Here is a 14,434-nt window from a genome sequence, read left to right as displayed (position 1 = left end):
AGCGATTAATACTACGAAAATAAACAAAAGATAGGCATTTAAATATGCAAAAATATGGACTAATCAAGCTCCACACCTCAAAGCTAACATATTTCGCTTCCGGTGTTGCTCCTACGATGATTACGTTAATCAAGTAATTTCAACGGCGTTCCCTGACTTCCACTCCTCCAATTTTGTCGATGCCAATTTATTCAAGGTTAGATTCTGATTTTCCCCCTCATTTTTGGGTCGATTATGTTTATTATGTTTAGGATTTTGATGTAGTTTCAACGGCGTTCACTGACTTCCACTCCTCCGACTCTGATTCCTCCCTCATTATTTGGGTCGATTATGTTTATTATTTTTAGGATTTTGATATTTTTTGCGTTGAAAAAGGATGAAGAAATAAGGGCTTAGTTTCTGGGATGTGGCTGTTAAGGTGGTGCAAATGGCATGTTCTCTTTGCAAAACAATACAAAGGGCTTAGTTCCGGGGAGTTTTGATCAGGTTAATAAGTCCAAGAATGATGATTCTCATATTACTGTGGCGGGTATTTTTATTTACTTCGAATGGCTATGCTCATATTCTTGTAATTTTTTCTCCTCTTAAATAGTGTTTGTTTGTTCATTTCTGATTTTTTTTATGAGTTGGGTCAATTTTATTGTTTATGGTGATTCTTTCTATTTTATACTTGTATGAGCTTAGGCCAGTAAATTAAATAATAATGTGGGCTACAGGACCTTATATGTCAAGTTTGTTGACAAAGTCTTGAGCTGCATTGTGGCTATTGTTGTTTGGTTTTGGCAGGTGATCAGATGTGATTTAAGTGGCAAGTCGGTGAAACCAGTGTATAACTAGACCTAAAGAAAAAGAATTTGTGCAGGAACGGCCATTTGCTACTAAGTATATTTTCTATTTATCTTATATTCTTGCTTCTTCTGCCAACCATACAAGCTGTTAATATTCAAAAGGATCAAACTCATGGTCTTCGACAGAATGGGATCTTTAATCCTTAGATTATGGGTATCCCTTGTAAATCATAGTAGGACTTGCTTGGTTTTGTTTATAAGCTTAATCTTTGTCTCTTTTTGGGGTAGATTATGAATTGGTAATATACAATGACCTCAATTTTCAATTGAGTGAATTCTGTTCAATTGATTGCATAATTTGTTATTTTTTACTTAAAGTAATGCCTACTTTAGTGGCCGTAACTTCACTTAATTTACAACCTTGTACATTTTTGGATAAACACTTGCCATGATCATAGAAGTGAATTTAATATTCGAGAAAAGGATATAGCAAATTAAATATAGAGATGATGGTTCTACTTTTTGCTTTGGCAAACCTAGTGCGAAAAAAATTGTGAGGTTTACCAAATCATTAGCTACTACTGATACTGGAGCTGGATATCAGTGTATATATAAACATCAAGAGCAAACTTGATCGGCTTAACTTGATGTTAATTTTCTAATGTAAGTGAGTTTCTCGGTAGTTTTCATCCTAACGAGGCAAGCCTTCGTCATGGATGTCTTTGTCTTGGGGGCAGGTTAAAGATCTTTAGCTCTAGTATGTCAACTTATGTATGCGATTGGTTAATACTTAATATAATACTCCTAGGTTTGAAGCAAACGTTGAATCCCATTAGACAATATATATTATACAATGCTGATGCCAGAGCCATGTGAACTAGGTACAAGCATTAGAAAGTCGAGCTTGCCATCTTATCTGATACTGATAATTCCTGAGTTCAGAATCGGCCCTATGAAAGATAAGGGACCTTTGTCAGTTTATATTTTATAAGGAACTTTTTTGCAATAGTTACAACTAACTAGCTGTATTAAACTTGCAGCACCATTAGACACTCCAAGCTTTTATGTACTTGTGTGAGTTTTAGGATACTGCTTTTTGTCTTTCAATCAGTCTGACTAAATTTGTTATCGCAGTCAGATTCGGAGACTCAGTTGCTGACAATTAAGTTCAGATGGAATGTCGTGATGAGGTCAGTGTCCAGCACACTGGTTGGAGTTAGCCTAGAATTTGAAATAGCTACAAATTGTGTTTCTACATGGGCAATGAGAACAATATTGTGAGGAGTTTGGACCTTTCTCGGCGAACATCAAGTGCTATCGTGTCGGAAACAATATTGTATCAGCTTTCCCTGTTGCTAAAAACTGAACTATATGTCAAATGCTCTGATGCTTCCATTTCTTCATCATTGATGGGATTATTTTGGCCGAGAAACATTAGATTTCCTTTCAAGTACTCAACTCGCAAGAACTTATGTAGTATTTTTGTTTTGCTAATTATATGACTTTTGTTTATTTGATTACAAGTTAGTTATTTTTGTTTTAAGCCTACCAAAGGTATTCGCTTGAAAAAATTCATGAATATGATATAATTGTAATACTTTTCCTCCTTTATGAGGTAGAAAAAATCTGTACACTTCGATAACCATTCAAAAGAGAGCTGATGGGGTTGAAGTTCCATCTAGTGTTTGGAGAGCTTTACTTGGAGCATGTAGAATACACAATAATCTAGAGGTGGGTAAAATTGCAGGGAAGAATGTTCTCAAGTTAGAATCTTTAAACTCAGGTGTATATATGATTCTGGCAGAAATGTACACGGCTAGTGTAAAGAGATTCCAAGCTGAAAAGATATGGTATGAACGACAGAAAAGGGAGTGAAAGAAGCAACCTAGATGTAGTTAAATAGAAGTCAATACTGGACTCTTTATAGTTTATATTACCAGAGGTTATAGCAAGAAAATATTATTATTTATTGCTTTATGTATTTCGCTGCTATAGTATTAGTTTTGTAGAAATGTTTACTCGACAGACTTCTGTCAGGAACAAGAAAAAAATCTAGATTGTTAGAAAAAATCTCCTTGCCTTAAAACGTTTCCTACCCTTTTTCATTTCGTGTCGAAACAAATACACTTTCTTGTCATACTGTTGGGTTGATGCAACTTCTTTTGTTTAGTTTGATGGTTTTTTTTTTAATACATTAAAGATATTTTATCAAAAATATTAATAGGAATACATTCTTCTCTCGCGCGGAGCGCGTTTTTTTCCCTAGTTCGGTATATATTTAAAAAGCATAATATTTTTTAAAATTCTTTTATATATAAAATTTTAGATATTAAATTTTTATTCAGAAAAAAACAAAAATAGTTATCAAACTATATTTTATGAGAACATAAAAATGTGTGTTGAGCCTTTGCGACAAATTTGAAGCCATTAATGGTTGTGCTGGTGTATTTACAACAGTTCTAACTTACAAACAAATCATAATTTCAAATTTTATTTTATTGAAAATTTTGATTCATTATTTATAAATTAAATTTTTTCGCACCTTTTAAAATATATTTGAAAAATTTATAAGTAATTAAAAAGCTCCCGTGCCTTGCGCCGGCTATAAGCTAGTATAAATAATTGAGAGAGACGGTGGAGTAATTTTTGTAGCTAGGGCTGAGCAAAACCGAACCAAACCGAACTAACCGAACCGAACCGTACAAATTCGGTCCGGTTTGGTTTGGATTTTTTTAAAACTCCGGTTAGTTCGGTTTTCGGTTATAACCGAATTAAAAGTTCGGTTCGGTCCGGTTTTTGAAACACAAAAGTTCGGTTAAACCGAAATAACCGAAGTTTTAAATATGTATATAATTTATAAATTATATTTATATTTCATATATATAATTTATATATATTACTCTGATTATCTACGACTGTAAGTCTCTGACCCTAAAGCCCATATCATCTGTTCGACTTTTGCACAGCCACCCACCTTACCAGCGCCTTGCACCACCACCAAGACCGACGACAGCACGTTACCAGTGAGCACTAGTGTTCTGTTTCGTGTCCATTTAGATTATTAATTGAATCTGTGTTGATACACCGGTGCTTGTTATATGATGCTCAAGGAATCACAACTACATGACCCCTGCGTCATATAATAGTTAGAACCTTGAGATGACTACTAGTTGCTGGAACTTTCAAAAAAAAAGTTCGGTTAAAAATTAACCGAACCGAAAAAACCGAAGTATTTTTCGGTTCGGTTCGGTTAGAAAGATTACTACGGTTCGGTTCGGTTTCAGAAAATACGAAACTTCGGTTTTCGGTTATTTCGGTTCGGTTCGGTTTTCGACCGAACCGACCGTTTGCTCAGCCTTATTTGTAGCTAAGAAATTCACCTTATACATGTTATACAAAAGAAATTTAATATAATAAGATAAATACAAAAAGAAAAAAAAGAAAAAAGAAAAAAACACGGGCCTGCAACATTGGGCTTCGTATTACATAAGTAAAATAAAAGTGGCCCAAAACAAAATAGGGCTCGGCTATATATTCTTAATAAACACACACGCTCTGGAAACCCTAGAATTCCCATAGCAGCAGCAGCCAAGAGGTTAGCAAAACCCTTCCCCAATCTCTCCAAATTCTTCAACAGGTAATTTATTTTTCGATTCGATAGTGTATAATGTCACCTCGTTTTGATTTTAATTTAATGTGTTCGATTCTAATTTAACAGTAAAAATGTCTATCGGTGAGCTCGGTTGCACTTACGCCTGCTTGATCCTCTCCGACGATGGCATCCCCGTCACTGTAAGCTCATATTTTAATATTTATTTCGTGTTTTTTATCTATAGGTTAATTAATTGGTTTATATTATATGCTCGTGTGTGTATAGATTAATTAGTTGATTGTGTGTGATTGAGGCTGATTGGTTGAGTTTTTGGTGTAGTCGGAGAAGATTGCGACACTTTTGAAGGCTGCGAATGTGAGTGTGGAGTCTTACTGGCCGAGTTTGTTCGCCAAGCTTGCGGAGAAGAGAAGTATTGATGATCTTGTTATGAATGTCGGAGCTGGTGGCGGTGGCGGTGCTGTTGCCGTTTCTGCCCAGCCTGCCGGTGGTGCTGCTGCCGAAGCTAAAGCACCTGTTGAGGAGAAGAAGGTATATTGCCTTTATGCTTTAATTTGTTTTCGGTTGCTCATACATGTTTCTGCGAATATGATTGATTTTTCGAAAAAAATTTGTTCAGCCCTTTTTGGGAATTATTGATAAATAGGCTAAATAGCTGATTGATTAGCTTTTTTTGACACCAACCAAAACCTCTAACCCAAAAATCTCATCAAAGTAGCCTTTTCAAAATTAGTTTTTTGTATCCAAACCTTTATTTCAATTCGCTAACTACCAAACACTAATTTTAGCGGATTTTAATGGTCAAATCTTTAAAACACCTCAAACCTTTCGTTAAAATATAGAATTAGTCTTAAGATACGCTTCTTATATAATATAATGTAACGGAGTAAGCTGAATGAATTTTTTGGTCTAGTGCAGTAAAATAAAAGTTTACTAATAGTCTCGACTTCATAATACTCTATTGAAATAAAAATATGCCCTTATGTGCAAGATAAGTATTGAAATGGTTCGAAACTTGTATGTATTGGTATAATGTTTGTGGTCATGTACTCTGATTAAGTTGCTCTATGTACTTGTGTTTCATATACTGTTATTTAATTTTTGCAGGAGGAACCTAAGGAAGAAAGTGATGACGATATGGGATTCAGCCTCTTTGATTAGGATCTGTTATCACCTGGATTGTTTAATTTCCGTTGCCTTTTTTACTTTAGTTTCCATGAATTTTTTGTTCCATATGTACTTTGTGAAGTTCACAAAGTATGTAGTCGTGTATGAACCTTGTTTAATGAGAAAGTATTTAGTCGTTTGAACCTCGAGTAAAGGAAAACTGCCTAGTAGTATAAACTTTGCTCAAGAGGATATGTTGATTGTTGAACCTGATATATCTGTGATACTGTGATCTGCATTTGTTTTTATGTCCATTTGTGATTGCTTGGCAGTTAATCACTTGCACACAGCTCTAATAATATCAATTCGACCAAATTTACATATTTAGCTGCTGAATCTGAACTTGTATTGTTTTCTGCACTGAAGAATGCCAGAATTGTCTTATATGCATTGTAATATCTGTGGTTCATTGTTTGGTCTTAGAGAAGTTACATATTATGTTTCATGCTTTGATAATCTGTGTATGCATAAATTGCTGTAATATTGTTTAATCAGATTGTAGAATGGCTACTTGTGAACGGTGTTTTTGAAGCTTAGATGGGCTGGAGTTGGACCCTTGGGTTAAAGTCAATCTGTATATCAAACTCTTTAGAAATTATTATAAATAAAAACAACAATTTACATGAATCAAACACAATCATTCTTCTCATCTTTTGATCTCACAAGCTAGGTGGATAGGACTCCCTCTGACATATGAATTTCCGAGCATGCAACCTTTTAATTAGCTGAAGAATGAACAAAATTCTTGATCTCATCATACAGTTTCGTGGCCTTTACCGGATCAGTCAATTCCACCGCATGAGCTCCTTCCTCATCGAAACTCGCTGTCACCTGCACCCCACGGGCCTCTAACATTTTAGCCAGTTCCTTCTGCCTATCAACCAATGGATCCCCTCCATACCCTCTAACCAAACATCTCGGCAGCTTTTGAATCTTCTCTGATGAAGATCCAGTTGCCGGATTACAATACTCATGATCGCGATCAACGCCTTCTGGTAATGCCAATGACCACATTAGATCATTGGCTGCCAAGGGTACAACCCTATCATTTACGAGCCTCAACTCCGACGGGGTCCTCTCAACCCCGCCAAAATACCCTTGATTTATTATCAACCCTCTGATTTTCATCGGACTAAGATCTTCATCTAGTGCGCGTAGGCCTGAGTAGTAGACCATGGTTCCACCCGCGCTACTTCCCATGAGGAAAACTCTAGAGAAATCAGCGTGATCTTTCAACCACGGATCACAACCGTCCGTATGTTTTGCCTGATCCCGCACCCACATTATCGCCTCCATGGCATCATCGTATGCTGCTGGGAGGCGATTTTCAGGTGCAAGGCGATAATCAACAGACAACACTAATGCCTGGCAAACAGTCGTCATCCGATTGCATGAATTATGAAAAGGGGCTGACGTAGCACTGAAGAAAACAAAACCACCACCGTGGAAGTACACAATCAACGGCAGTTTTGTCGGGCATTCAAGAGGGCGGAAGAGGCGGATGAGGATCCCATTTTTCGTATGAATGTCTTTAGACAGAGCAAGCTGAGAATCAGCGAGGTCATTCGTATCCGGCGTGGGAGGGACATTGGGGAATGATTCAGGGCGGGTGAGCGAGCCATCCGGGTTGAGACTGATTTTGAAAAACTTGTAAGGGTCAATATTGGAGGATTCTTGATCAGACATTGTTGCGTTGAATGTCAAGTGTCTTGTGATATCATATATAACAGGAGAGAAAAGAACAGGAAGTTGGTAGTCTTTGCTTCTTATTCATATCTTTCATTATATGCCGCTAGAAAGTAGCCTAAATATTAGGTCTCCACCTTATTTTGAGGTGGAGATGGTAGATGATTATTACATGCATATTATTTACAAACTTTAATGTTCTTTAACAGTTGTACTATTATTATAGAGTGATAAATACTGATATAAAATTAAATTTGAGGGAAGATATGAATGTGTGTACAAGTGGTTGTGATAGGTGGTCCATTGATGGCAAAAGGGAATTATCAATGTCCAATGACCACTTCTGTCGTTGGTTGTGACTTCACTGTCACATTAGTTAAGAGTATTAATCAAATTTCTATGTTAATGCATAGAAACCTGAGGTCTTGGGCCTCTTGGCACTTGAGAAAAGACACAACAGAGTGAATGTAACCGGGTATATGAAAACAGGGTAATACACATACAAATCAATCTATTCGACTTTTCAAGAGACATGGTTTTCATGTCTTTTAAGAAACAGAAAAGCTGATCACTATGCGGCAAATAAGATGACTTCGCTATCTCATGACAAAAAGATTTCAGTAAGAGTTTAGACTTTCAACCAGTATTATTGAATTACTAGACTAGGAAAGAAGTTTACCTGGCACAGAAGTATTCAGCTTCATATATAAAGTTTAATGTTGTGTTTGGTTGGGGTGAATGATTCCGGAAGGAATGGAATGAAAAATGAACTATCTTATGGATGATTTTTAAGAAATTTCATTCCTTCCTCCATTCCATTCCCTACATCATATGCTAGATATCACCCCTTCCATTTGAGATGGAATGCTCCATTCTCTCCCATCCTCAATTTCTTCACAAATCTCATCATAGTAATTTTGCACTACTTCAAATTTTTTCAAAATTTTCTTCCTATCTCTATTAGTTTCAAGTATTTTTTACTCATTCCATTCTTTTCCATTCCATTCTCCCCAACCAAACACAACATAAGACTTCAAGCATATGAATAACCTTCTATATAAAAGGTATGAGTGGAGAATCAGAACTTAATTCCAGCAAATAAATGCCCTGGATTCTTTATTCTTCCCAAGTCAAGAAACCAAACCAAACTCTTCTTCCGGTTCGAATATCCGCTTGTTCACTTGCCTAAGAATTTGCCAGCTAAATATAATATTCCCGAATCATGTTTTTCAGAGACGCTAACTGTTCAAGTGACCATCTAGCTGCTGCTGCTTCTTTTTTTCCAGAAGGCAACACTGTTTGACCTTACCCTGATACTCACAGGGACATGCCTCCCATGAGGATTAATTTCTCAAAAATAAATCTAAAAGTCTCAAGAAGCTCAATAAGACGAAAGAGATAATTAATAAGTCTAAGTTGTGATATTAGAACTGTGCTCCCAAGCAAATTAAATACAACTGGTGTATCAGGGGAGGGGCCAAGCCTTTCCAGGTTGTGCCCATATATACATGAAAATTGAAAAACATTTCCTGGCATTTGCGGAAATCTCCTAAATTCATTCATAAGGACAAAATTAACTGAAGTTTGGTTACACCTGCATTTCCGATTTCCTTTCCTTTCATACATTTATATACGGTGATTCTTGTACTATGGAGCAAACCTTGTCCTACTTTTCTATGGTAACAACAGTCAATATGAAGGCAAAAACTTTTGCCTGGACCCATTTTTAAAGACATACTACAAAGTAAGCTCATCAAAAGTCCATGGCAATCAATTTGCTGGTAAATGGCCTAGTTAAAGAAGTGAGTGCAGTGTCACATTGTACTCAAGTAAATACCTTTATGCTTGGAATTCCTGAATTTCAACAACTAGTAGGAGCACCAGTAAAGGAAACTTTATGCTTTAATTATCACCAGTCAAAAAGTTTAACATTGCAAACAATCAAATGAAAGCTGAACTGAAGAGCTTTCTGTTTCATTTTAGCTTTTCCTACAATGAGCAAGGCCTAAACTGGAGTAAAAACTCTCCTAGTGTTAATAAATTTGTACATATATTGCCTGATCAACTCACCGGGCCTTTTTCCTGGACTTGAAAGGGAAATTTGATGGCGGTGATGGAGAAAACTCAAACGGCAAATGAGGCGCTTCAGACTCTCCGATCAGCATCCCAACAATTTCTTTCATAGTAGGACGCTTGTTGGCCGATCTTTGTAGGCAAAGAAGAGCAATTGTGATGCAGAGTAATGCCTGCTCTGCATCTAGTGACTTAATATTAACATCAACAAGATCCAATAACTTCCCATTACGAGCCAATTGTCTAGCCCATGATATAAGATTGGCCCTCTCGAATTCTGACATAGGCGAGGCAGTTACTTGCAGTGGCCTTCTGCCTGAAACTAGAACCAACAAAAGAACACCAAAGCTATATACATCACACTTTTCTGAAAGCTGCCCACCGCCACCATACTCCGGAGCAATGTAACACACAGTCCCTCTCATACTAGGAGTACTACTGATTCCACCACTTTTAGGGATATCTCCACTTGCAAAATCTTGGCTATTTCTCCTACCATTCCGAAACTCCATGCTGAATCCATCTAACCACCAATCCATGCTACCTCTACTTCCCCTGCTCTTCCTCTTCTTTTTCTCTGGAACAAATTCCTCATCCTTTTGCCACCATGATTCACCGCCACATCCCGAGCTAAGCCCTTTCTTTTTCTTCATTTTCTTTTTCTTCTTGCTCAATTCCTCGCAAAATTCTTCCTTCCACCATTCCCTTGGCTTCCTATTCTTCCTATCCCTTTTAATTCTCTCCTCATCTAAAGAACCCCACCATTCCAGTTTCTTACCATTCTTCTTCTGCTCCAATTTACTGCTGTCATCTTCTACTGAACTTGGAGTTGCAATCCAATCCTTTTTAGGTCTCTCTTTCTTGATTTCACTCCCAATCCACTCCATCACATAATCCTTCACCCTCCCAGACTCCGATCCACAACCACTGTTATCCTGTTTCCACCACCAATCCCTCCCAGAACCACTCTTCTTCCTCCCAATCGCCCTTCTATTACCACTATCAACACTAATTCTATCCAAACAACTCTCTGATACACTCCCCTTCTCCAAACCTTCCGATGGCGAGGCCTCCACATCCAACACTCTAACAAAACTCTCCGGTGACTGATCCACATTCACAACTACTTCCTCCGTCATCACACTCTCCGTCTCCTCAACTATAGATCCATTATCTTCCCCGAATCCACTCCCATTCTCTCTACTTTTCCCCTTATCCAATCCCTCCTCTACCTCCCCACATTCAATAAAAGTTTCCACAATCTCATCTTGCCCCAAAACCTTAGCCAACCCAAAATCCGCAATCTTAGCATTAAAATCACAATCCAACAACACATTAGACGGCTTAATATCACCATGAACTATCGGCGGATCACAACAAGAATGAAGATACTCAATCCCTTTAGCAATATCAACAATAATCCTAAACCTCACATTCCAATTCATTAACTCACAACACTTTCGATACAACAAAGCATCCTGCAAACTACCATTTTGCATGTACTCATAAACCAGCAACAATTTTCTCTTCTGAGACCGACTCTTCTGAGACCGACTCCTAATCCGCTGCTGCTCAGAAGAGAATCCAAGAATTGATACTACATGCGGACAACATGTAGTATCAATTCTTGATGCGAGCGAGAGTTCATTATGAAACTCTCTCTCGCCTTGCAGCGAGCCGGAAGCATCCATCTGCTTCACCGCTACCTGCAAACCAGAAGGAAGCACTCCTTTATAAACAGAACCAAACCCGCCTTGCCCTAATCTATTCGACAAAGAAAACGAACTAGTAGCTCTTTTCAAAGTAGCATAAGTAAATGGATGTGGGGTTTTTAGATCTGCTGGGGCAGTTTTTTTACTTGAAAGTTTACGATATATAATTGCGCATAGGATTAATAATCCGAGAGATGTCAGAGCTGCAGCGACTGATGGGATAACGGGAGAGTGGTGATGGTGGTGAAGCGGTGGCTCCGGTGCCGGAAAAGTGACCGGAAGAAGTGGGTAGGGAGGTGAAGACATGGGATGTGAATGAGGAGAAGATTGGGAATGAAGGGTGAGAGTTAAAAATGGGAGGTTTTACAGAGAGATTGAGAGATGAGTGCTTGTTATACGAATATACAGAGAGAGATAGAGATAGAGAGAGACTTGTGAGTCTGTTGTCTTCTTCGCACTCTAGCTGGACTTCGCATGTGAAATGAATTTCTTTTGTTATTTTGTCATAAATTTTTATTTAGCACTTACGAGGTTTTCGAAATTACTTTTGTCAATCTAGGTATTTTTGGTTAATATCCTTATAATATATATAATTAAAAGATAATTTCGTATCTGAGTTGAAGTATTTTCCTAAAATTCTTGATAAATTTAATATTTTTGTTACTGTAATTTATTTATTTTTGTTTTTCCTAAATCTGTTTAGTTGGTAGTTTATCTTCTCTGATTACTATTATTATAATATAGAAAAATTTATTTTCCTAAAATGACTCCGAATTTTATTCCCACTATTTGGAATTTTTTAAAGAACGGACAAAAATTATAAAATATTTTTGTTTGATAAAACAGAAGGATTCGAAGTAGTGATAAAATGGTTATACAGAAGTGAGCAATCACGTGGGCCTGCGTCCCTACCAGACATGACTCACGTACATGTGCATATACATACAAACACGCACATAGGAAAGTAGAAAAATCTTGTGAGGTTCAGTGTCCCATAGCATGCGTCCTCACGGACGAGTGTGTGTACCAGCACGTAAGCCATCTCGATAAAAGGTCAAAGATAAAGGTGGTTGACTATTACTTCTATACGTACATTCTCTTTTCTTACCGAGCGTACATACTCGTTTTTTTTAGTATGCTCCTGCCTGCCTATTCGCATGAACAAAGTAAAAGGGTTAAATACACTTGTTACTGGGGATGAGCATGGTGCGGTTCGGTGCGGTTTTGAGCAAAAATCGCACCGTAACCATATTAATTCGGTTTGTAAAATCGAAAACCAAAACCAAAACCAAACCACATATAAATGGTGCGGTTCGGTCTTTTAAATTCGGTTTCGGTTTTAAATGGTACGGTTTCGGTTTCAAAACCAAATATATAATTTTTTTGATATATTTATTAAAATGCGATGTGAATATACAAATAGCGATATAATTTTCATAATTTAAATATATAAACTAATATATGCATGAGCTACGGCGACCCCACACCCTCACAAGTATCTCAAATAAATTACTAATGGTTATTGAAGTAACCTGTGCACTGGAAAGCAATTGCCAGTTAGTTGCGCCTTCTGTTGTAGCATATAATTAAACTTAAATATTGGCGAAGTAAAGCAGAATAAAGAAGAAGAAAACACCCTATAGTCTATTGGACAATTATATGATAGTCTATAAAATTAAATTAAAATATTGATATTCATAATTTAAAATATATATATATATATATATATATATATAATTTTATTTGGTTCGGTTCGGTTTGTATTTGGTTTTTAAAAATTTAAAACCAAACCGCAACCATATTAATGGTTCGGTTTTTATTCGGTTTGGTTATTAATTGGTTCGGTTTTTGGTGGTGCGGTTTCGTCCGGTTTTTTGTGGTTTCGGTTTCGGTTCCGGTTTTCGGTTCGGTTTTGCTCATCCCTACTTGTTACGGTAAGATGACTCAAGTCAGTCGAAATATTTAGTCGAAATTCTGAAAGTATTATATATTGAGTTTTGCATATTTTTTATGAATGATATTACATCCAAATGAAAGATTTCGAGTTCTACTATTTTAACTAATTTTGTTGGATTTTTAAAATTTTATCAACTATTTATTTTTAATTTTTTGATTGTTTTATTTGATTTAAATAATTGATAAAATTTTAAAAATCTAACACTATTAGTTAAAATAGTAGAACTCGGAACTTTTCATTTGGATGTAATATCATTCATAAAAAATGTGCGAAACTCAATATATAATACTTTCAGAATTTCGACTAATGATAAAATGATAGTTTTGATACAGATTTTTAAATAAGTAACTCATTTGAGTCACTTTTTCAATCAGTGACCAATTTGAATCATCGGGCTGCAATGAGTCACGTTATTGATATTTAATCCGAAAGCAAAAGGTAGATATTTACGTTTTGATATTGATTTCTGATTTCTGTTACACTCATTTTGATGTGTAAATACAATTATGTCATTGTGTGATATTTCTCTAACAATAAAATATTTATATAAATCCAAATTTAACCTCTTAATTAGAGATAAATAAACTAAAATGTGAGGAATACGGTAATTTGAAATTTTCACCCCTTTGTGAGAAGAATAAAGTGAAGTTCATATAAAAATATAGTGTACATTTTTTTTGACATTTTCGTAATTAAGAATGTATAGTTTAATATATATTTTTACTAGAAATGTTTAATTTTATAGTTAGCTTCAATCAATTAATTATTAATATAGACCATGTTCCGGGAGAATATTTATAACCCGGGTCGGAAAACTAGATAAGTTCAATTGTATATCTAAAACCCGGCTCATAAAAACTATATACAAATACATTTTTTTTGTGATTCCGTCAAATTTCCATGTAATGAACTCTTTTGGATTTCTAGACACAATCAATCTCCGTCTATAATCATTTCATATTTTGTATATTTTAAAATGAAATTTTGGTCCAGTTTATTATGGACTTGTAACTTAATTCGAAATGTGTATTTGAAATATTTTCTTATATTAATATAAATATATTAGTTTAATTTTAGTTAAAAAATTCTTGAAATCTAACTAAATATGAATTAAACTTTTATGTTTGCATACAATTTTATAAACACTTTTTAACGTTCATTTATTGTCCCAATAATTTCTTTACACTTTTTTTTCACTAATTCTTTACATTTCAAAACTTATAAAAAATAGTTAATAAGTCTCACCCCTTCCTCGTTTTTCTTTCCTTTTCACATCATTTTTACTATATTGTCTTCCTTTTAAGATGAGCCATATCCTTTCACCCATTTTTCTTTCTATTTTTCACTAATTTAAACATATTTTTTAATTTTCGTGCCCCACCCGTTTGTAAACAAATAGTTGAAATGAAGGGAGTATGTGTGTTTTTTTCATAAAAATATA

At 35.7% G+C, this 14,434-nt stretch overlaps 3 protein-coding genes and 1 long non-coding RNA gene across 5 annotated transcripts; 2 read left to right on the top strand and 2 right to left on the bottom strand.

The window, feature by feature from the left end:
- The first annotated feature begins 63 nt into the window (after nucleotides 1-63).
- LOC135150760 (uncharacterized) lies at nucleotides 64-2,327 on the top strand. Its single transcript, XR_010288970.1, has 2 exons — nucleotides 64-196; nucleotides 376-2,327. It is a non-coding gene; the product is annotated as an uncharacterized LOC135150760 (long non-coding RNA).
- Nucleotides 2,328-4,283: 1,956 nt separating this feature from the next.
- Nucleotides 4,284-5,813, top strand: LOC108206176 (large ribosomal subunit protein P1). 2 transcript variants are annotated; one of them, XM_017376391.2, is made up of 4 exons: nucleotides 4,284-4,425; nucleotides 4,507-4,580; nucleotides 4,720-4,929; nucleotides 5,506-5,813. In XM_017376391.2, exons 2-4 carry the CDS (start codon nucleotides 4,512-4,514, stop codon nucleotides 5,557-5,559), a joined length of 333 nt encoding a protein of 110 aa, XP_017231880.1. In that variant the 5' UTR covers nucleotides 4,284-4,425; nucleotides 4,507-4,511; the 3' UTR covers nucleotides 5,560-5,813. The 2 variants fall into 2 exon arrangements, with proteins under 2 accessions (XP_017231880.1, XP_017231881.1); XM_017376392.2 differs by having other exon boundaries at nucleotides 4,319-4,383.
- Nucleotides 5,814-6,113: 300 nt separating this feature from the next.
- Nucleotides 6,114-7,427, bottom strand: LOC108209724 (probable carboxylesterase 8). The gene has a single exon (XM_017380788.2). The coding sequence runs from the start codon at nucleotides 7,249-7,251 to the stop codon at nucleotides 6,283-6,285; it is 969 nt and encodes a 322-aa protein (XP_017236277.1). The 5' UTR covers nucleotides 7,252-7,427; the 3' UTR covers nucleotides 6,114-6,282.
- A 1,708-nt stretch (nucleotides 7,428-9,135) lies between these two features.
- Nucleotides 9,136-11,506, bottom strand: LOC108209723 (receptor-like serine/threonine-protein kinase At2g45590). The gene has a single exon (XM_017380787.2). It carries the CDS (start codon nucleotides 11,340-11,342, stop codon nucleotides 9,318-9,320), a length of 2,025 nt encoding a protein of 674 aa, XP_017236276.1. The 5' UTR covers nucleotides 11,343-11,506; the 3' UTR covers nucleotides 9,136-9,317.
- Nucleotides 11,507-14,434: the final 2,928 nt, after the last annotated feature.

Source organism: Daucus carota, chromosome 2 (assembly GCF_001625215.2).
Source record: "Daucus carota subsp. sativus chromosome 2, DH1 v3.0, whole genome shotgun sequence".
NCBI lineage: Eukaryota > Viridiplantae > Streptophyta > Magnoliopsida > Apiales > Apiaceae > Daucus > Daucus carota.
The sequence above is the reverse complement of the archived record's forward strand: the minus strand, read 5'-3'. Positions and strand labels throughout refer to the sequence as shown.